Below are 23,488 nucleotides of genomic sequence, written 5' to 3' on the forward strand. Positions count from 1 at the left end.
CAAAAATCGACTTTTCTAAATTTCGTGACCTTGTGACCTTGACATTGGGGCGAAAATAAAAAATCGAGCTCCGTGGGGCTACACACATGACATTGGCCTAACCAAATATCGAAACCCCTGTCAGATTCCACCAACTCCCTCGGAGAAGATGCAGCTTAAACTCGATTACCCCCTAAAAAGACGTCTTTTTTGGGTGTCGCTCCGCCCACAATGGGCGCAATACGCCCACTCTAGGCAGAACACAACTAGATCATGATATCAACCTCCCACCCACGTTTCATCAAGACCGGATGATATCATCGGGTAGTTATGCTGCGGACAGACAGACACACAGACACACACCCATGACGAATATAGTGGTCACTCTGTTTGATAACTCGTGAACCAAAAAATACAAAATGAAAATTGATGATTTTATGCAGTCTTGACCTTTGAGCTTTAGATCTAAAAAACCCCAAAAAAATCAGCTTCTAGCTTTTGATTGGTCAACCAGTTCTGTGACTCTCTGCAGATTCTTAAAATTCCAGGCCAATTGTACAAAAATTTATGATTTTATGCAACCTTGTCTTTTGACCTTGTGATGTAAAAAAAAAAAAAAAATCAACTCCTACCTTTTGATGAGTGAACCAATTTAGTGACTCGATATGCAAATTCTTTAAATTTCAAGTCAATCGGGTGAAAATTGTTGATTTACGCAACCTTGGCCTTTAACCTTTTGATCTAAAAAAAACAAAAAAACAATCATCTTGTAGCTTTTGATTGGTTAACCAATTCAGTGACCCAATATGCAAACTCTTCAAAATAAGTCAGGTCATTTGGAGGAAAATTGACGATTTTATGTGATGCTGACCCCTTTGACCCTATGATGAAATTATTAATTTGCCTTCTCCATATTATCATAATAAGGCTTTGTTTAAAATTTGATGACAAAATTCAAATGGTAAATTGAAATTTCAGGTCAATTGGATGAAAATTGATGATTTTATGTGACGCTGACCTTTGGCCAAAATTATTAATTAGCCTTTCCCCTATTATCATAATAGGGCTTTGGTGAAGATTTGATGACAAAACTCCAATGGTTAAAAAAGTTAAGAGACACACACACACACACACACACACACACACACACACACACACACACACACACACACACACACACACACACACACACACACGATTACAAAACCCCGCCTCCTGCTGCGCATGGGACGGGCTAATAACAGCCCTTCCTTCCACATTCTCCATGACTGTGGTAGGTTAGTAATCTCCAAATTAAACTCTCTCACGTTGAGTTGAGGGTGCTGAAGTGACTCCATGATCACCACGTAAACTCTAACGTTATGTGCTCAAGATAGGCACTTCTTACTCCTGGCACTTATTCTCAAAAAAGGCTTTTACAAACAATTAATGAAAGGGGTAAAACATTTAAATTGCACTCAACACTCGTACTTCAGAGTAAGCTTGGTAGCATGATCTCTACAGTAGTTGTGTTGCATGAACTTACTTTATTCCCTCCCTAAAAACAACTCTAATGGTTATCTGCTTATCTGACACACAGCCTCTGTCTTCCTTATTCATTTGGTTGTGATGAGCATGGCATGTGTGCTGGGTTGGAAGAGTAGCATTTTTTTTGTAGTTTCCACATTTCTTAAAATCTCTCTAAAATAACATTTTCATTACATCATGGTTAAAACAAAGAGCAATACCTTATGTTGGCTTTCTTCTTCAGACCAAGAATATCTGAAACTTTATATGGAATTTCCTACCTCTATTATGGACCTGTTGGAACAATTGCAACCACAATTGTGGGACTTATCGTGAGTTATGTCACAGGTAAGTTGAAGAAAGATGGCATTCTTAAACCTTCACAGAATATGACGAAAGACACTTTCTTGGTGGCACTCACATTTTTACAAAGCTTCTGCAGAGCGTATTAAAATGCGGTACCTCAGCTAATTCAGAGCAGATGTATATATATACACAAAGAATTAAGTTAAGCACCCCCCCCGTTTTTTTACAACCTCGCACATTACAAGTTTGTTGTCGTCAAAACAGTGTAATATACCCATGTTATTGCTATATTTTCTGGAGAAGTGATATTATGGTCACATAAAAACATAACAATCATGCCGTTTTCAATATTTTATTCTGAATAATTTAAGGTGAAATTTTTTGGGAATTTTAGGCATATTTTCACCTCAATTTAAGTATGGAGCTATAGGTCCATCACGGACAGTGTGGATGACGTTTATGTTTTCTAACGTACAGTCATTGTTCTGAGAAGACCTCTAGCGATCTTTGCGTCAATAACGTGTGTAGGACCCACGTGATCGGATCACTGACTCAACCCTACGTCTCATAGACCCTGTAAGCCGTCGTATGCGTTGCTGTGGCAGGTTGTTCCATTCCCGATGTAATGCACGTTCCAATTCATCCAGATTGGCTATTGGAGGGACCATCTTCGCAATTTGTCGTCCCAACATGTCCCGAAAACGGGGGGGGTGCTTAACTTAATTATTTGTGTATATATAGAGAGGGGAGATTGAAGGTGATATTGGGGTATTGAAGAGAGGGGGTATTGAAGGTGTTAAACAATCCTATACAGTATAGATGGATATGTATATTGTTACGTGCTCCTCCCCAAACCCCGGTCACAGTGTACCTCCGAGTCCCGAAAGGAGTCACGGCAGAAAGATGTGCTATTATGTGTGCAAATGACCAATGGTGAAACCACAACAATCAATCAATACCAAAAACCAAGTATTGTATTAATATCGCACAATAATCACAACTTGTGCAAGTACAAGAACCTCAATTGCACAGCAAACACCATATAATTCCTATGATGGTACCACCAGTTTCTTAACTCAATAACTCACGGTACTCCACGTGAGCGAACTGTAACACCCCCAAAGTCACTGCCACCACACCAGGCCAAAGTCGATCCACGCTCCGGTGATCACAAGAAAAAAGAGGTCGTACTGAGACCTGAACCCAGGACGGCTGACAGTCGACGCTGCAAAAGTGCCGCTGGGTGAGGTCGGGCCGACGTCGGTCAGGTAAAAGTTCCCCCAAAAGGCGACTGGGAATTCACACCTTCGGTTCACCAGGCAATGACGCTGACATGAACGAGCAGCAGTTCCCAAGTGGAGAACCACGAATTCCCAAGCGAAATCCACAACACACACGAAAACCAGGCAAATCGCTGGTGCCAGGTGAAGTGGCTGGTGCGAGGTGAAATGGCGGACGGGCCCGTAATGGAGGCGTACCTGCTCTCCAGCAATGATTCACTTTCGGAACTAAAAGCAAAACCCGTCACGCAGGTTTATCTGCCACAGCAATAGCGACACTGTCCCAGGAATCCCTTTCCCGGGGAAACCAATATTCGCTCGTGACCAATGTCCACCAGCGTCCGCTCGACACCTCGAAGCAGATCGGCCTTCCTTTCCTGATCTCACTTGATCCGCTCCAGCCTCTTCTTCCTCCTCTTCCGGTTTCTCCCCATCCATTTCGTTTTTCTTTTGAAACACTAATTTTTACCTTTGAAGACAGTTATCTCCATTTCACACTCAAACTGCAACAATAATAGCATATGAAACTAAAAATGCTTCCAGTGGATGAAAACCACAAAGATGGAAGTGACGAATCCGTAAAACTCCCCAAACAAAAGTAAAACTCACACCCAAAACTACCAATCAACCTATGGCTGATCAACTCACGTGAGCAACAATAATTAATATTCCCCAGAAGAAAGCAACAAAACTTCCAAACAACCTACAGGAATTTTCAAAGTTAGTTCACTCTGGATAAAGCCTCGGCAACGACATTGTCCCTGCCCTTTACATGCTCAATTTCCAAGTTGAACTCCTGCAAAGACAAACTCCATCTCATCAACCTCTGATTTTTATTTTTCATTTTTTGAATGAAGGTTAAGGGGTTGTGATCAGTGAAGACTTTTAACTCTGGATTCCCTTGCACCCCGACTACAGGTGAGACAGGAACCATTTTTTCCACAGGCTTCCTCTCATAATATTTCTTCAGTCGGTTGACATGACACAGCTGCTGCTTTTTCCGTCGTTCGGGAGTTGTCACCACGTAATCTGTTTCATTAACCGTCCTTTTGATTGCATAGGGACCAAAATACCTAGCCTGTAGTGGCTGACCTGGAACAGGAAGCAACACTAACACCCAGTCCACAGGACTGAAATTTCTTATCTGAGATTTCTTGTCATGTCTCACTTTCATTTTATCCTGTGTCACTTTCAAGTTTCCTCTCGCAACTTCACAAGCCTTTGCCAATCTGTGCCTAACCGTTGACACATACTCTACCCCTGTTGACTGCGACTCCTCCTGTAGCCACTGTTCTTTCACCAATTTCAATGGTCCTCGAACGGTGTGTCCAAACACAAGTTCAAGAGGACTGAATCCCTTTGACTCCTGAACAGATTCCCTCGTAGCAAACAACAATAAGGGTATTCCCTCATCCCAATCCTTGTCACATTCAAAACAGTACGTTCTGATCATATTCTTCAATGTCTGGTGAAACCTTTCCAAGGCCCCTTGGCTCTCGGGATGGTAAGTACTTGATCTTACTTGCTCCACTCCCAACAGGTGTACCACTTGCTGAAAAAGCGTTGACATGAAATTGGAACCCTGATCAGACTGGATGACCTTAGCTAGGCCAACCAAAGTGAAAAATTTAATCAAGGCCTTTGCAATAACTGCCGCAGTAATTTTCCTAAGAGGCACTGCCTCTGGGAACCTTGTGGAAGCGCACATGATGGTCAGCAAATACTGATGTCCAGCCTTAGTTTTAGGTAAAGGGCCTACACAGTCAATAATGACTCGGCTGAATGGCTCTTCAAAAGCTGGAATTGGTTTTAAAGGTGCAGAGGGGACTTTCTGATGAGATTTTCCCACCAGCTGACAAGAATGGCAAGATTTACAGAACTCCGCCACATCACGTCGCAATCCTGGCCAGAAAAAATGTACCAAAATTCTGTCACATGTCTTGTTCACTGCAAGGTGCCCGGCCAAAGGTGTCTCATGTGCCAAACTCAATATCTCCTTCCGGTACGGCGGTGGCACCACAATTTGGGAATGAACTTTCCACTCATCATTTGCTGGCACCTCCGGTGGTCTGCATTTTCTCGTGAGTATTTCCCCTTTCATGAAGTAACCAACAGGTATCTTCATAGCCTCTTCCTCTGTAATGGCTTTGGCAATCAAACTCCGGAGCTCCGAATCTCTGTGTTGTTCTTCAACAAGTCTCTTTCGGACAAGCACCGTTTGTTCAGCCTCGTTCCCAGATGTCTGAGACGGACACTCAATTTTCTCTTTTGGTCCAGATGCCACCTTTTCCTTTGGTTCCTTGATGTCACTCCCTTTCCTATTATCTCTTCCAGACTTTTCCTCCAATATCTCTGAGGAACCCCAATCCACATCACCTTCCTTCTCCTTCTCTTCAGAGCACTTCCTACCCATAGCACGAGTCACTGCACAGGATGGAAAGATACCCGGCATCTCCTGCTCTAACTGTGCTGTGTTATTTTCCATACTGGGCTTTTCAACCAACATCGGATTACCACAAACTCGACCCCCGGCCAAATCATTCCCGGTAATAAAAGAAATTCCCTCTACAGGAAGAGTGGCTTGTAACACCACAGTGACCGGTCCTGACACCAACCCAGACTTTAAATGGATGACATGAAGAGGAGCTTTAACATAGCCACCAACCCCCTGTAAGAGAACACTACCCCCAGTTGCCGTCTTCTCCGACAATGGCAAAATGCCCTCAAGCATCAAATATTGATGTGGTCCTGTGTCCCTCAATACCCTAACAGGTCTCTGATTAGTTAAGTCCCCATCCAGTGACACAAACTCCTCGGAAATAAAAGGTTTGTAACCCTCTTGGGCAAGGTCGTTCTGTGATGTCATAACTTTGGCAAGGAAACCTTCACAAGGCACTGTCCTCCAAGGACGATTTCTCGCATTGGCCAAAGCATTCGGAGTTGCACTAGAGTCCCTGTATAAAGAGAGTTGCGCCATGCGCTGACCCGAGATTTCTGGTCACGTGATTTCGTGGCGCCATTTTATGTCTAACTTCACCGTGCGTGAACGTCAGCTTGGTACGGGAATGTTGTTTATTGCCAAACAAAATGACTGGTTGTTCTGCTTTTGGTTGTTCAAACCAATCTGGGAAATATAAGATGTATAGATTTCCAAGTGATAAAGTCAGAAGACAAATTTGGGACATTTTTGTGAAATTAAACAAGTTATGGTGAATACGACGTCTTATCTGTGCTTTTCCATATCTGTTCGACTAGACGAACCATGCACACTGCAGGTATTTTTTAAAGTTTTTTCTCTGTTTAATTACGGCTTGGCGCAGTCGAAAATTAAGTGTTAATTAAGTCGCCAGCTATGAAACATATTAATCGATCAGGCAATATCCATCAGAGTTCTGGGCAAGGGTGTAGTAATAAATGAACGTTTCAATCTTACTAGATGCCGATGATGTTTTCCTTATGTCAGAGACAGAAGCTGACTTGCAGCTTGTTAAATCATTACAATGGAAATTGAATATAAATGTCGATAAAACTAAAGTTGTACACTATAGAAATATGGCAATACCACGTACAGAATTTGTTTTAAGTGTGTTAGACTATATGTCGGCTGGAAGTCCTACACCGGAATTGCTCTCGGCACCCTTTAAAAAATATTGGATATGCCCACACTCCTTTCTAAAAGTTATTAAAATTCAGAGAACGACAGCATTGGTTTGTCTTACTTATAATGTTAGCTCTTATATGCAGTGTTGGCTTGTAATATGCATTGCCATACCACTTTTAATATCACCACACAGCTCTTTTTCACGGCAATAGCTGAGTTTTTGACAAAACAAATATCACCTGTATGTAATAAAAAGACTAAATATGTGTAGCAAATTTTTTTTTAGCAGGTTTAGAATATATCACCCCATATCGCGAATGTACATGTATATCTAATCCGACACACTTAGACACAAAATGGCGTCCAAATTTGAGTTGACACAACTCTCTATATACAGGGACTCTAAGTTGCACTAGCCTGACTCCGATCCTGATGTTTCCTTTTCAGGGCGTAACATTGGGACATAAAATGCCCAGGTTTCTTGCAAAAAGCGCAAGTAGGCCCGGAGGGAAAAACACGTGGTCTGCCTCGGGCCCCCGGAAGATAGGTCTGCCTTGGAACTGCAGTCTTCTGATCCCTAAAAGTCGCGGTATCAGATTTGTCCCCATAGTCCTGTCTAGGCCGCCTCCATGAAAATTTGTTCTCCGAACCTGATTTACCGTAACTCCCCTGGCTACCTCTAGGCGGGAAGTTAGGTTTGTGGAACCCCATCCGGTGTGTCAAGGCATAGTCATCCGCCAATGATCCTACCTCATACAACTCCGGTACCTTTTTTCATCCAGATGCACTTTAATGTCCACGTGGACACAGTTTGAATTCCTCCACCAAGATCAATTGTCTTTAACGGTTGAAGTCTTTCTCCCAATCTCCTTCGAGTCACACCACCTATCAAACATAGTTTCCTTCATTCTGGCAAACTCCACATGGGTCTCACTCTCACTCTTCCTGGCATTCCTACATTTTTGTCGGTAAGCTTCAGGGACCAATTCATCGGCTTTGAGAATGGCTTTCTTCACTATCTCATAATCTGCACATTGGTCAATCCGTAAACCCGAATAGATATCTTGAGCTTTACCCATCAGAACACTTTGTACTAACATAGTCCATGACCTCACAGGCCATTTTAACATTTGAGCCACCTTCTCAAAGTGTAGAAAGAACTGGGCTACCCCCTTTTCATTAAAGGGTGGAACCAACCTCACATGCCTACCAACATCCCAAGAGTTCTGACTGGTTGTCGAACTAGCCGGCATGGATACTACTTCTCTCCGTTCCCCAAGTAATTCAAGCTCCTTGAGTTTAAGTTCTCTCTGATACTCCATGTCCCGTTCCTTTAACTCCCTTTCGGCTCTCCTTTCCTCTGCTCTTTCCTCTGCTCTTCTCTCCTCGAGTTCCTTTTCTGCTTTCCTTTCCTCTGCTCTGCTCTTTCCTCGGCTCTTTCCTTTTCTGCTTTCCATTCCAACTCTTTTAACCTTTCCTGGCTCTGCAGTTGCATCTCCATTTTCCAGAGCTCCATGTTTCCTTTTTCCTCTGGTAACCAATCCAAGGCTACCTCTTACCATGTTCCTTGTCCCACTGGAGATTCTACCACCAATGTCTGAATCTCTGCTTTGTTCATACTAACTCGGATCTCCAAGTTATAATATTTGGCCAATATCATGAGTTCTGATCTTTTTATCGCCTGGAACTGTGCCTCGTTAGGGGACGTCTCAAACTTTTCTACTTCAAACACCATCGTGACTATTAGTTAGCACCTGTTAACCTTCACACAAAAAATTCCAAATTTTCAGAAATACAAATTTGGGAATTTTGGGAATGTTCGGGAATTCTATCCCAGACGAGCCCCCAATTTCTGTTACGTGCTCCTCCCCAAACCCCGGTCCGAGCCCCGAAAGGAGTCACGGCAGAAAGATGTGCTATTATGTGTGCCAATGACCAATGGTGAAACCACACCAATCAATCGATACCAAAAACCAAGCATTGTATTAATATTGCACAATAATAACAACTTGCGCAAGACCAAGAACCTCAATTGCACAGCAAACACCATATAATTCCTGTGATGGTACCACCAGTTTCTTAACTCATTAACTCACGGTACTCCACGTGAGCGAACTGTAACACCCCCAAAGTCACTGTCACGACACCAGGCCAAAGTCGATCCACACTCCGGTGATCACAAGGAAAAAGGTAGTACTGAGACCTGAACCCAGGACAGCTGACAGTCGACGCTGCAGAAGAGCCGCTGGGTGAGGTCGGGCCGACGTCAGTCAGGTAAAAGTTCCCCCAAAAGGCGACTGGGAATTCACACCTTCGGTTCACCAGACAATGACGCTGACATGAACGAGCAGCAGTTCCCAAGCGGAGAACCGCAAATTCCCAAGTGAAATCCACGACGCACACGAAAACCAGGCGAATCGCTGGTGGGAGGTGAAATGGCTGGTGCGAGGTGAAATGGCAGACGGGCCCATAATGGAGGCGTACCTGCTCTCCAGCAATGATTCACTTTCGGAACCAAAAGCAAAGCCCGTTACGCAGGTTTATCTGCCACAGCAATAGCGACACTGTCCCAGGAATCCCTTTCCCGGGAAACCAATATTCGCTCGTGACCAATGTCCACCAGCGTCCGCTCGACACCTCGAAGCAGATCGGCCTTCCTTTCCCGATCTCACTTGATCCGCTCCAGCCTCTTCTTCCTCCTCTTCCAGTTTCTCCCCATCCATTTCGTTTTTCTTTTGAAACACTAATTTTTACCTTTGAAGACGGTTATCTCCATTTCACACTCAAACTGTAACAATAATAGTATATGAAACTAAAAATGCTTCCAGTGGATGAAAACCACAAAGACGGAAGTGACGAATCCGTAACAATATATATGTATATATATAGAGAGGGGAGATTGAAGGTGATATTGGGGTATTGAAGAGAGGGGGTATTGAAGGTGTTAAACAATCCTATACAGTATATATTGCTACGGTTTTGAGATTTACACATATTGGTCGCGCGGGACGAACCGGAGACCAGGGGGAGCTGCACGAGAGCCATCCTTGGACGCGGACCATCACCCTGCAGCTGTCAACCCTGTGTGAGTGTGTGTGTGATGGGCCTGTCGCGCGCCCCATTTGGCTGCCCGCAGCATTTGCTGCCCTTTGCTCGCTCACTAGTCAAGTAACACGAGGTAGGCCTGAGAAGGAGGAGGAGCGTGGGGTCGGGGTTGGGGCGGCGTCAAGGCGGAGCGTCAGAGGCGATGACGGTAAGAGACACCAGCCAACCAGGGCTCGAACGGCATGGCATGAGAGGGCGTGGAGAGGCGCGTCTGGTGAGTTCTCCGGACAGCGCAAAATAGGGTATTAGGACTAGAATCGCTATTACCTAATTACTCGCGCTGCCCTGAAATGAGGAAATATGCCCCGCACGAACCACGCGTGTTGAGACGCCGAGCGGTGCGTACACGCGATCTGTGCTGTTCTATTTCGCACTCTCCGGGAAGGACGTCCTAGGTCCCGGGTCCCGCCAGGCCAGTCAAAGACAAGAGGACTAATCCCCCCTTGGTATGGGGAGAAGGCCGGCGTCGAGATCTGCAACACTATGTATATGTATATATATGTATATATATATATGTATATATATTGTTACGGACGCGGTTAAATATGTTATTTTGACCGAGCGGTGGTATGACCGCGACCGAACAGTGCTTCCTTGATTAATACCCGATTTGCCCCAAACTTTGGCCGTATCGCTCCGTGGCTGCTCAATATGGAAAACTCTAAAGCGACCGAATACAAAGAGGAAAAGGAATAAGACGAGAAGACGTACAGAAGAGTAATTGGATTTATTATTTACACATATAATCAAGAAGAAAGCAGTCACGTTTATTTACAGACGAGAATAGATACACAGTGCAACGCTAGCTTACCTACAGTCTTAATTAACCCAGGGACAGAACAAACGAGGACAGACTCACGCGGGGAATGATGATAGGACTGGCGGGAGATGGATGGCTTGCGGGATAGGGAGGTCCAACTGGTTCTGCAACCGATCGACTCGTGGGCAGCCGCCGCTCCTTCGCGGCCCTGCTCCAAACTGCCGTCCAGGCCTCACGCTGCTGTGGCTGCAGTTTCGGTGGCTCCAGCTGCAGTAAAATGCAGTTGCGGTGGCTCGATCTGCAGCTCAACTCTGGACTTCTCTCGCAGTTTCGGTGGCTCGATCTGCAGCTCAACTCTGGACTTCTCTCGGACTCAACTCCTTGGACTCCCTCTCGTCTCCCTGTAAAAGCTCATCTCTCTTGGACCTCCTCTCGTCTCTCTGTAAAGGCTCATCTCTCTTGGACACGCCCTGCCTGCGGGTTATATAGGCCCCGCCCCTCAACCTTCGCGAACCTCCTCGATGTTTCTCTTCACACCCTCTCCAAGTCCAACCCCTTGTTCGTGGTTGGTTGAGTGGGGCTGACTCACTCCTCCCCTCTATGACGAGGTGGGGACCCGCCTTTCTTCCCCAACCCTGCCTCGTGGTCAATGGCGGATGAAGAGAAAACCGCCCAAAATGCAGTTGGCAATGCGAATGGCAATTGACGAAAAGGGGGAATGGAAGTTTTGGGAGTGGGAATGAAGGGAATCTATTTCTTTCACTGGTGCAATGGAGTATTTCAATTAATGGGAGACACAGCCTTACCCTAAAACACATAATAAGATATAAGCTATCAAACAGGGGTATTCTATGATTAGCTGTGGTGTGGATGCTTTATGGACTAATTATGGGACGCCCTTTGACCTTTACACAGCTCCGGAGGCAGGAGGCGCAGAATAACAATAATAATAATACACACAATAAAAAAAATACAGTCCTAATGTCCGCAACACTGCACCCTCCTCCTCTTAGGCACGTCCCGGGCCTACAACTTTTATTTAGTGTGACACGTAGGTGTAGTTCCCTCTACTTTTAACCTGACCCTGAGTGCGACAGTTTTAAAACATAAATAAATGTGTCCCGCTGCTCCATTGCACCCTGCCTAACAGACTTACGCCCACAGTTAACCGAATTGCGGAATGGTCTTCAAACTACACACTGATGGTGGGGAGCATTATTTACAGTGACGCTATTTTATTTACAAAACTCAACCCAGGACCTGTGATTGTTCTTTCTGGGGGGGAGACAGTCTGCTCTGCATCAATGCACCATTAAAGCACCTATAACGCACCAACACACCCTCAAGCACCAATCGGTGCAGTCACCACAGTTCATCAGTGTTCAATGCATGTTCAGTAATAAAAAATAAATCAACAACCCCTAACCCTGCAGGTGATCTCTTGCTCTTCGGCTCCCTCTGCTGGCTATTATTATGTCTTCCAGTTGTTGTCATTCCTTTGCTTTTCTTACTGGAGGCCTATTTATATTAAAACTTGTACCCAATGTGTCCTTTTTATTTATCTTTATTTATGGCCCACAGGGCCGACTACGTGTGGTTCACCTGTGGGGCATCGGTGCCCTGTGGCCAAGGTCCGCCAGCAAGATTTCGGACCCTCATGGCCGGTTCCAGCAGAGGGGCCATGCCCCAACCCATGGGGTTCATACGTGGTGCTCGGCCACAGGCATGTGGTGCATCGATGCAGACAGCTGGTTCTGGGAATTCCGGGCGCACAATGGAGGACTCACGCACGCTCCCCTCGGCGCCCAATGGCGCACAGGTCATGTGGGAGACAAAAGAGACAAATGAGCGAGGGGTAAGGTCACAAGGGTACACATCAATAAGGCAATGCAAGGCGAAATGCGTACGGAGGGCGAAGTGAGAAAGCTCGTCCCTACCGTACGTCACCCCCCTGTCACCTACACTACCCTTGCCCTTACCCCATATGGCATATGTACAAAAATCTACACATTTACAAATTCGTCGCTACTGTCACGTCTTCCCATATTTCCCTTATACCAAATTCGTCTTCACAATCCCTCTACTTCAAAATTTGCCATCACCCAATTCGTCATCAATCCTCATAAGGAGGAAGAGATGGAACAACAAAGCACAATGTCACACCCACGTCATGATGCGTCTCACAATCCAAACATTTGCATCAAAAATAATTAAACAACCTGGCATGGTGTGGAGTACCTGTCACCTCAGGTGAGTGGATGCAGATGGTGCGAGGAGATCCTTCATCCTAACTATCCTCAATGATTTTAACACACTTTACACTACCCGGGGTCTCTCCCTGCCAATCCATTGGCCAACTTACACTATGGGTTCTAAAAACCAAATTCCCATTGACCAAACTGTGGTGCTTCTCAATTTGGGGTCTCACTCCCCCGATTCATCTCCCGGTGCCCTTGCACAATTTCTGGGCTGTGATGTGTAGCTCTCCCAGCAGGTCTACCCACCTGCACACCTCCACCACTGCAGTTGCCACCCGAGCTTACCTAGCTCCTCACCCTAACCTAACTAACTGGGGAAGGCCCCTCCTGGCTCTGTCACCCCTTGGTGCCCTCTGGCACTGGGCTACCCGGGTCCGTCCTCCGGATCCTCGGGCCCCATCCACAACTACTACCGGCTCCCAGAGCCCACCTGCGGCCTCACCTGGCCGACATCCTCACAGTGGTGGAGTGCCCAAACCAACTACACACACTAACAGGCTACACGCCCAGCCATTTCCACAACACTAATGCACCCATCCAAATACCATTCTTCCACCACGCACCACAGATGCCAATATCCAACCACAATTTACCTATACCCTCTACCTAACACTTACACTACCGGCCCCGGGTATCCGTGATGGGGGTCCACTCTTCCCCCATTCACACATCCGCACCATCCACTCCACTCCACAGTTCCCATCCTACTCACTCCACGACCATCCATTCCAACACTCCAGATATTCCACACTACCATTTATTCCACATAGCCACATACACCTGTTGTTGCACACCTGTGCACTCACACCTGGTGCCACCTGCACCCTCCTCCTCTTCCTGGACCATTTGGTCAGCACGACTCATCACTATCACTCCCTCATACACTGCTCCATCCACCTGTTCAGTTGCACACCTGTGCAATCATACCTGTTCAATCACACCTGTTCACAATACACTTCTATACACCTCCAACACTCACACGGCATCATCTGAACTACCTGTTACCCTGCTAACTTAGTGCTCCCCGTCTTCCCTTTAAACTAAGCACATACCACGTCATTATAATCCACCTAATCTACCTGCGTCCCCACTACAGGTATCAGTCACTAACTAAACCTTAACGTTACCTAATGTCATCTTCGCTAGATCCCTACACACAATATCCTAACCCACCCGGGCTAGTTTTCACTGCCATCAACCCCATAAACTAGTGCTCCTTTGCCCCCCCCCCCCCCCCCCCCGTGGTGTGAGGGATGACAGAGTTGCCATCCCACCACATCGGGGAGGTCCCACTATCAATTTTGCTCGTCCAAATTCCAACCAATTCAAAAATTTTCCATTTACTGCCAATTCTACCCACTATTATAAATTTCATATCAAATCACTCCCATCATCATCACAGTCCGCTATATCCTCGCCTCGGTGCGTCATGACATCATTAAACTCGGTTCGTAAAGCCGAGCAATGGATTCGGGTGGTTTGTTTGCCTGCAGGTTGAATCCGTCCGGCTTTCGGTTCAAGGGAGGTGGTTTGGTTGGGCCGAGATTCCACGCACCATCTCGGCGCGGCACCTTGCGGTCCCGGGCCCGATGGCTCAATCTCCCTCGGTCGTAACCCCGTCCCCGCCAGGGGGCACCGTTCCGCTTCCTCCCACTCGCCCTTGCACCGGACCGGTCGCCTCGCCCGCCAAGGCCCGGACTCGACCGTGCGGGGCGGGGCCAAGCCCGAATCGGCAACGACGCTTCGAAGAGAAGCGACGCAGCATCGATCCGCGCCGGGCCTCGCACCCAACAAAGCACACCGCGCCCCGAGTGCTCGCATCGGCTATCCGTCGCTCTAACCGCTAACTCGGTTACCGTCGATGCTTCACCGGCATGCTCACACGCATACGCTACCCCTTTCACCCTCACAAAATCCGGCGTTCCAACGCCGTCCGTACATTCCACCAACGCTCTCCCTGTTACACACCACACCTCTCGCGCACACTCGCTGTTCGCACACTCCCTTAACACACCTCGCGCACCGTCTTGCGCACTCTCCCTCGGTACGTACTCCGTTCCACTCACCATGGGCGTGCACTCTTGCATCCACCCACTAACGCGCTCAGATGGGCTCTCCCACTCTCGTGTGACTACCAACTCAGGTGTGCTTTCTCGCACACCTTCGCCGTTCATCCCATGCGTGCATCCTCGCACCCGCTCCACCACCAACTCACTCCTCGTGTCACTCTCACCCTCGCACGTACACTCCGTACACCCCGACGTGCATTCTCGCTCGCACTCGGTTTCACTCCCACACGTTATAACACACCCACTCGCCGACGCACACTTTTTCCTCACACGCGTGCCATTTCCACTCACACGGGACCCTTCACCAACGCCCGGATGCCTCCTCGATCCCAAGCGCGCGAAGATTCTTTTGTCGCCAAACATCCTCTTACAAAATCTCCCCGCACAATACACAGCACGTCTCACCTTCGGGGTTCTTCTTCCTCCCTGCACCAAAACCTGCAAACTCTTTATTTGGTTAGTGCGTACATCATCATGATTTGAGCAGGGACTTTGCACATTTTCCATTTCTCCCTGCAATTCCCGGGCTACCTCCGTCATCTCTTCAATTTTAATTCCCAGCACTGCTTTGTCTTTGTTCCCCTCGACGACCGCTGGCTTTAATAAAACACCCTCTACCTCATCGGTCGCCGGCTTTTCCAAACCCCGTGTCGCGATTTCTACCCCCGTCATTGTACCCGCGCTTTCCTCCGCTTCGCTCAACCAGCGCTTCTCAACCCGCGTTACCTCCTCGTGCACCCCTGGGACCCCCTTGCCCACCATGCGATCCATGGTCTCCCCACATTTTTGCATGCGGTCACCCATTCTGTCCCCAATCTTGTCGATTCGCTCCACATCGGCCCTCATTCCGTTCGTTATTGCTTCAATTTGGTTTCCCAATCCGTTCGTTATTGCTTCCATTTGCTCACTATTAGCCCTCATTTGCTCACTCTGAGCATCCATCCGGTTCCCCATTTGCTCACTCTGAGCATCCATAAGGGCCTTCATTTGGATCATAAAAAGATTCCAATCCACCAGTGGCGCTGCTACGGTCGTGGGCGCGGCAAAATTTGGTGCCGCTACACCCACGTGCGCGAGGACGCCATTTTGTGCGTCTGATACTCCCTCAACCACATTGCCAATGTTCTCCTCTACTTCGTCCCTCTGATCCTGGGTTACTCCTAACCCCTCCTCTAGCTCACCCACCGGCATCCGATCGCCTTGACCAGCCATGGCGCGATTTCAAAATTCGGGTTTTTCTTTAAAACACAATTTTTCAGCAGCTTGTAATTTTGAGCGCGTTAAGCGCGCTTCGGGTCCGTATCTCACTCCCAGACACCAATTGTTACGGACGCGAGTTAAAGATGTTATTTTGACCGAGCGGTGGTATGACCGCGACCGAACAGTGCTTCCTTGATTAATACCCGATTTGCCCCAAACTTTGGCCGTATCGCTCCGCGGCTGCTCAATATGGAAAACTCTAAAGCGACCGAATACAAAGAGGAAAAGGAATAAGACGAGAAGACGTACAGAAGAGTAATTGGATTTATTATTTACACATATAATCAAGAAGAAAGCAGTCACGTTTATTTACAGACGAGATTAGATACACAGTGCAACGCTAGCTTACCTACAGTCTTAATTAACCCAGGGACAGAACAAACAAGGACAGACTCACGCGGGGAATGATGATAGGACTGGCGGGAGATGGATGGCTTGCAGGATAGGGAGGTCCAACTGGTTCTGCAACCGATCGACTCGTGGGCAGCCGCCGCTCCTTCGCGGCCCTGCTCCAAACTGCCGTCCATGCCTCACGCTGCTGTGGCTGCAGTTTCGGTGGCTCCAGCTGCAGTAAAATGCAGTTGCGGTGGCTCGATCTGCAGCTCAACTCTGGACTTCTCTCGCAGTTTCGGTGGCTCGATCTGCAGCTCAACTCTGGACTTCTCTCGGACTCAACTCCTTGGACTCCCTCTCGTCTCCCTGTAAAAGCTCATCTCTCTTGGACCTCCTCTCGTCTCTCTGTAAAGGCTCATCTCTCTTGGACCTCCTCTCGTCTCTCTGTAAAGGCTCATCTCTCTTGGACACGCCCTGCCTGCGGGTTATATAGGCCCCGCCCCTCAACCTTCGCGAACCTCCTCGATGTTTCTCTCCACACCCTCTCCAAGTCCAACCCCTTGTTCGTGGTTGGTTGAGTGGGGCTGACTCACTCCTCCCCTCTATGACGAGGTGGGGACCCGCCTTTCTTCCCCAACCCTGCCTCGTGGTCAATGGCGGATGAAGAGAAAACCGCCCAAAATGCAGTTGCCAATGCGAATGGCAATTGACGAAAAGGGGGAATGGAAGTTTTGGGAGTGGGAATGAAGGGAATCTATCTCTTTCACTGGTGCAATGGAGTATTTCAATTAATGGGAGACACAGCCTTACCCTAAAACACATAATAAGATATAAGCTATCAAACAGGGGTATTCTATGATTAGCTGTGGTGTGGATGCTTTATGGACTAATTATGGGACGCCCTTTGACCTTTACACAGCTCCGGAGGCAGGAGGCGCAGAATAACAATAATAATAATACACACAATAAAAAAAATACAGTCCTCATATCCGCAACAATATATAGAGAGGGGAGATTGAAGGTGATATTGGGGTATTGAAGAGAGGGGGTATTGAAGGTGTTAAACAATCCATACAGTATATATGTATATGTATATCCTATACAAACTCTCCTATACAGTATATATTTATATGTGTATATATACATATACATATATACGTATATACATACATACATACATAATGTACATATGTACATACATACATAATGTACATATACATGCATACACATGTATTATTTCATTTCATTTAAAAAATGTATAATTCAGGTGTGTAAAGAATATTTATACATTCAATTTACTCAAAATGCAAAATGTAAAAGTTTTGAAGAACTTTGTGTCCACTTTATTATAAAAGTGCCTTCAGTAGGATTTGGAACTTAATGTTGTGGTTCCAACTGGACCATTTTTACCTGCAATGTGTCAAACAGGTTTACATGAGCTCTGTATTTTTGTTGTTGTAGTTGTAGTTGCTGTTGTTGGGGGTAGATTTCTGAAATGTGTACCCATTGGTCAGACAGCTGCTGGACCCCACCCAGATTTGCCACTTGACTCCACCCACCATGGCACCCAGATGAAATAATATGTTTTTTTGTTGGGCCGAAGATATCAGGCCTGTTGACCTCTGCTGATTATCCACTGCCCGGGTTTGTTGTGTCAGATTTACATTGGCTTTGTTTGGGTCGAGTGTTATTCACTCCCCATGATGAACGCCCGAAAAATCTCATCATATGTTGAATAAAAAGTCTTCGTAATGTTTAATTAAATGTATAAATAAATAACATTACCTTGTTTTTGAACGGCCCCATATGGGGGTTAAACAATCCTTGATGGTCTAACGAATGAGTTAGTTCTGATATAACCGTGGTGGAAGCTGCCATGGATGACATGTGTCGAGTTAATCTTTTAATAGCGCATTAAATGCGAATTTCCCATCAGCCCGTACCGGATTTTGTCGCAGGTTGTGACCGCAGTGCAGTAATTCTTGTTATTATTATATGACAGCAGGAGCTTGTTCAAATAAAGTGTGACATACACAGAAGGAGCACACAAAATGATATATAGTAATACTTCTTTAAACAGAACAATATATAAAAGTACACAGATGGAGCACACAAACAACAACCACAGCCACAACAGTTATATGACGTTATTTGTGGGAAGGTGAATGAATTGTCGTTATTTGCGAACAAATACAGTGTAACGTATTGCACTAAAAGGCAAACCTGATGCAATTTGGTGAATTCCTAACAATTTTCAAGCACTGTGAAGTGTAGGGCAAAATCCTCAGTATATGTGGTCAGTTTGAGAAGGATTCTACATTCTTGTGCAGGGTGGCCTGAAAGTCACTTTACCCATCCCCAGTAAATAATTCGTTATTGAACTATTTTAACATACAGGTTTTACTGTGCAGTGCAATACTTACAATAATTGACCAGTCATTGGATCTGCATGAACTCCATCGTTCTCCTTGCACCACTCAATTTGGTGCCATGTAATCTTAGACATCTTGTGTAGCATGTGTGGAGTCACCTGCGTGAAAGAGGTCATGACTGCAGCGCACAATTCTTCAATCGTCCGATACTTGTCTGGCAAGACTTTCTCCTTGATGAAGCCCCACAAAGAGTTGTTTGTAGTCATTAGAATGGACTACGTGGTGGCCACGGTGGAGATGGTGATCCGCATGCAATCCATCATTGAGGGAAAGTTTCAGCTTTCATCGTTGAAGGATAAAGCGACTTTGAGCTTTTTGTATTTTTCTGTATCTTTTTTATCTTTTTTGTATCTTTTGTATCTTTTTTATCAAAAAGATACTTGTATCTTTTTGTAAAACTGTATTTTTCTTTTTTCCTCAAAAAAAAAAAAAGTGCCTTTTTTGGCTCTTTTGTCTAAAACAAAAATTAAAGTTCACAGTTTTTTCCACTTTGATATAAAATACTCCTCAAAATAATCAGGTAAAGACCTTATTCTGCAGATTCTGCTTTATTCTGCATTATAAGCAAATCTATTAAATTAGGAATTTTGATTATTTCAGGAAGATAATTTGGACAACAAACAATCGACTTCGAATAATTCAAAAATGTAAAAAAAAAATTTGCTTCAAATAGTCATTCATGTGTGTTTTGACGCTTCCAAAGACTAACTTTGCTTTTCTTTAAATGAAGGGTCCAAAGAACAAGACAAAGTTTCTGCAGACTTGCTGTGGATCAGCACGAGGCAGCGGAAGATTGCACAACCTATTGCACTGAATCCTGCTGTGATGGTAATTTCATTGTCATCAAACCATTAAGACTCATGCTCCACTGAAGGTTATGCTGTTTTTATCACTTATTTTAATGAAGTAAAGTTACGTTTGTGTTTTTTGTAGCAAATTAAATGATTCTTTCGAGTAGTAACTGCCAACATTTATTTTAATAGATCACGCTGAAGCGTATTGACATTTTTTCATTCCCAGAAAAATTGTCACTGTCACTATACTGTGGAATAGGAGTAGTTGTCATCTATTTTTATGCCTCCGGAGACTTCATTATGTTTCCGGGTTATCCGTCCGGCTGTCCGTCCGTCTGTCCATGATAGGTTTTCGTTACCGCGATAGCTTGATAACGGCGAAAAGGATCTTAGTCAAACTTGGCACAGGTATGTATAATGAGGTTAAGATGAACTGATTAGATTTTGGGGTCACGTGGTATAAGGGCAAAGGTCAGAGGTCATGTTAGGTAAAAATACTGTTACCGCGATAATTTGTGAACCAGTGATGGGATTCTGACCAAATTTGGTACACTTATGTATAATGATGTAAAGATTAAATGATTAGAGTTTGGGGTCAAAGGTCAAATCTGTAATAGGTGTATAACTTGAGAATGGGTGAAGTGATCTAATTCAAACTTGGTGCAGGTATGTATAATGTTGTAAAGATTCACTTCTTAGATTTTGAGGTCGAAGGTCAAATGTCTAATTTGTAATAGGTCTATAATGAGAACGGCTGAAGTGATATAATTCAACCTTGGTACAGGTATGTATAATGTTGTAAAGATTAAGTGATTATATTTTTGGGTCAAAGGTCAAATCTGTAATAGGTCTATAATTTGAGAACGGCTGAAGTGATCTAATTAAAATTTGGTATGGGTATGTATAATGATGTAAAGATTAACCGATTAAATTTTGGGTTCAAGAGGTCAAAGGTTAAAGGCCAAAAGTCTGTAATAGGTCTATAACTTGAGAACGGCTGAGGTGATCGAATTCAAACTTGGTACAGGTATGTATAATGATGTAAACATGATCTGATTAAAATTTGGGGTCAATAGGTCAAAGGTCATGTCAGGTAAAAATGTGCTAACTTGGGCACAGCTGAATGGATTTAAATCAAACTTGAGTATTATGATGATGTAATAATGTGCGCAGAGCCATATCAGTCGACGTCGTAACGTCGAAGAGTGCCGTTCTAGTTCTTCATGTTATTTTATACCTCATTTTGCCATTTGGCTATGTCCCTATTCTAGTCTGCTATATGATATTTCGTCTTTACCCATCAATCTTGTATCAAAGCTCACTTGTTTCATCCCTGATTCCTCCTCTTTACCCCTAAAATCATTTTATGGTTCACATTGTTGTCTCATATTCATCCACCTTCCCTTTCTAGTTTGCAAGTTGGCAGTTTCTGTCACTTTTGTCTGTTATTATCCTCCTATGTCCTATGTGGATACCAAGTTGTCTTCCTTCTTTATCTGCTATTTTTCTTCCATCACTATGTTGTTTTCTTATCTTTATTATGATAGACATTTTATGTAATGTTATGCCATGTGTATTGTCAAAATGGTGGATTACATTTATTGCTTGGGGTTTGAGCCTCAACTCTCCACCTCCTCTCCCATCACCCCAACCACACACTTATTTGCAATTCCATTCCAAATGCATTTGCTTGTACAAGTATAAATTGAAACTTTACACCCCTCACCATCTACCTCCCCCCACCAACCTCTCCCTCACTTCCCACCCAAAAATAAATTAAACTTTGTGATCAAACCGTTTTCTTTCAATTCTGGACAGTAAAATGGCCTTAAAACGATCATTCATTCATATTATTTCTGGACAGTGAAACATGAGCAAGTTGATGGAAACATATGTACAAATTACATGATTCTCACATTTTATCTAATGTGAAACCTTTTTTTTAAACTTTGCCTTGTTGCAGTGCATTTGAATGATAAAGATTGTGCCTTTTATTCTAGGATGAAGTTGATGAACATCTGTTTCACAGCCATTCTTTTTGTCAAGAATCAAAAGAAGAAGACTATGCATATTAAAGAACATAGAGGATGAATTTGGTTCCTTTTTGATGTATGAACATCGATATATATATATCTATGATTGAACCATTTATGTTGATTTTGGGTGTAATAGTACAATTAATGAAGCTATAATCAGAATTTTGTTTGCTCTGTTGAAAGGGATCCATTAATGTAGAAACTTTTTTTGGCTTTTCCAACAGTTGTTGTATGGATATAGTAAGTTACTCCACTTTTAAACAGCCACTTTGCAAGTGTGGTGTGCTCTTTTGAAATTAAGATAACCTAGTAAAAAAAATTCCTCGTTTCATTCATTGAATAAAATTTTTATTTTGTGATTTATTGTTATCAATTCAATATGCAAAATATGCTGAAATATTTTGTCTAATTCTGCTGAAACAGCTACTTAACATGCATATCATTTACACATTCCAAACTAAGTTGACTTGATTTAAGATGCATTCTCCCATAGCTGAAGTACTATTGCTTCAATACTCCCACAGCCTTTATTAGTCAAACAATTATCAACACAAAGGAGAATAAAATTGTAATGTTTCATTATTATGTGATTTGTTCCAGTTCAAGATGTGCATGTTCATGTATATCTGTGTTAAGATAGATTTATTGTGGCGTTTTTCCAAGGGCGCTTCGAATACTAACACTAATGATAATATTGTGGCGGACACGAAAGCTCACTGGCATGAGGGCATCATTCCGCGCACCAAGTGGGCGGCGGCCACGCCCAAGGGGTAGGCGTGGCCGCGGGATATACACCGGGCGCGCAGCCCGGAGCGCCAGTGCTACAGTTGAGCTCTTATAATAAAGACTCTTGAACTTACCGCGTTGTCCACTTCCTCCTTGCTATACAAGTAAGCGCGCGTAGCACCGCGCTTCATTGGTGACCCTCCGAAGTTGGATCAGTCGTCGCTGACTCAACGAATACGCCATCGCAATGGCAAACAACACGGTTACGATCAAACTCCCCGAGTTCTGGGAGGCGCAAGCTGAAGTATGGTTCCTGCAGGCGGAAGCCCAGTTCCGACTTCGAGGCATCACAGTGGACGAGACCATGTACTGCCACGTGGTTGCCTCCCTCGGGCCCGGCACGGCCGCCCGCGTCGTGTCGGTCCTGAGGAACCCACCGGCCGACGGCAGGTACGAGGCGATCAAGCGTCTCCTCCTCGCCACGTTCGGCCTCACGGTGGACGCTCGGGCCGACCGCCTCCTGGACCTCCCCGAGCTCGGTGACACGCGACCGTCGGTCCGAATGGACCATATGCTGTCGTTGATGGGCGACGAAACCCAAACGCTCTATTCCGGGCGTTATTTCGACGCCAGCTGCCGGCACGAGTCCGCCTCGCATTGGCCGGTTCTGCGACGACGGAACCCCGAGCTCTCGCTGCAGAGGCTGACAGGTTCTTCGCGGCTTTGGACACCCAGGCGAGTTTTGTCGCGGCTCTCGGGGCTGACCCTGATGCTGATGCACCACACCTCGTGGATCTCGAGGCTGATGCGCATTTCGTGTCCGCCGCCACGCCCCGCCCACCACCACCGCCGCTGCCGCGGAGAAAACCGCGGCCTCCGCCGCCTTCGCCGCAAACCTGGTGTTTTTTCCACGCCCAGTTCGGCCACGAGGCTCGGCAATGTCGCCCGCCGTGCTCATTCGGCAGTTCGGGAAACGCCCGGGCCGGCCCTCGGTAGTGGCACTGAGCGCCGGCCGTGCAAACAGCCTACCTTTCATCACGGAC

General features: G+C 45.4%; 1 protein-coding gene across 1 annotated transcript in view; it reads left to right on the forward strand.

Moving 5' to 3' along the window:
• LOC137430757 (sodium/iodide cotransporter-like) overlaps positions 1-22,578 on the forward strand; it is a 127,601-nt gene extending 105,023 nt beyond the window's left edge. The window contains exons 13-15 of the mRNA XM_078781825.1: positions 1,730-1,833; positions 19,620-19,717; positions 21,684-22,578. Coding sequence (XP_078637951.1) covers positions 1,730-1,833; positions 19,620-19,717; positions 21,684-21,758 — 277 coding nt within the window. The 3' untranslated portion in view covers positions 21,759-22,578. The remainder of the gene's footprint in view (positions 1-1,729; positions 1,834-19,619; positions 19,718-21,683) is intronic.
• The last annotated feature ends 910 nt before the right edge of the window (positions 22,579-23,488 follow it).

Source organism: Myxine glutinosa, chromosome 7 (assembly GCF_964187855.1).
Source record: "Myxine glutinosa chromosome 7, kmMyxGlut1.1, whole genome shotgun sequence".
Taxonomy (NCBI): Eukaryota; Metazoa; Chordata; class Myxini; order Myxiniformes; family Myxinidae; genus Myxine; species Myxine glutinosa.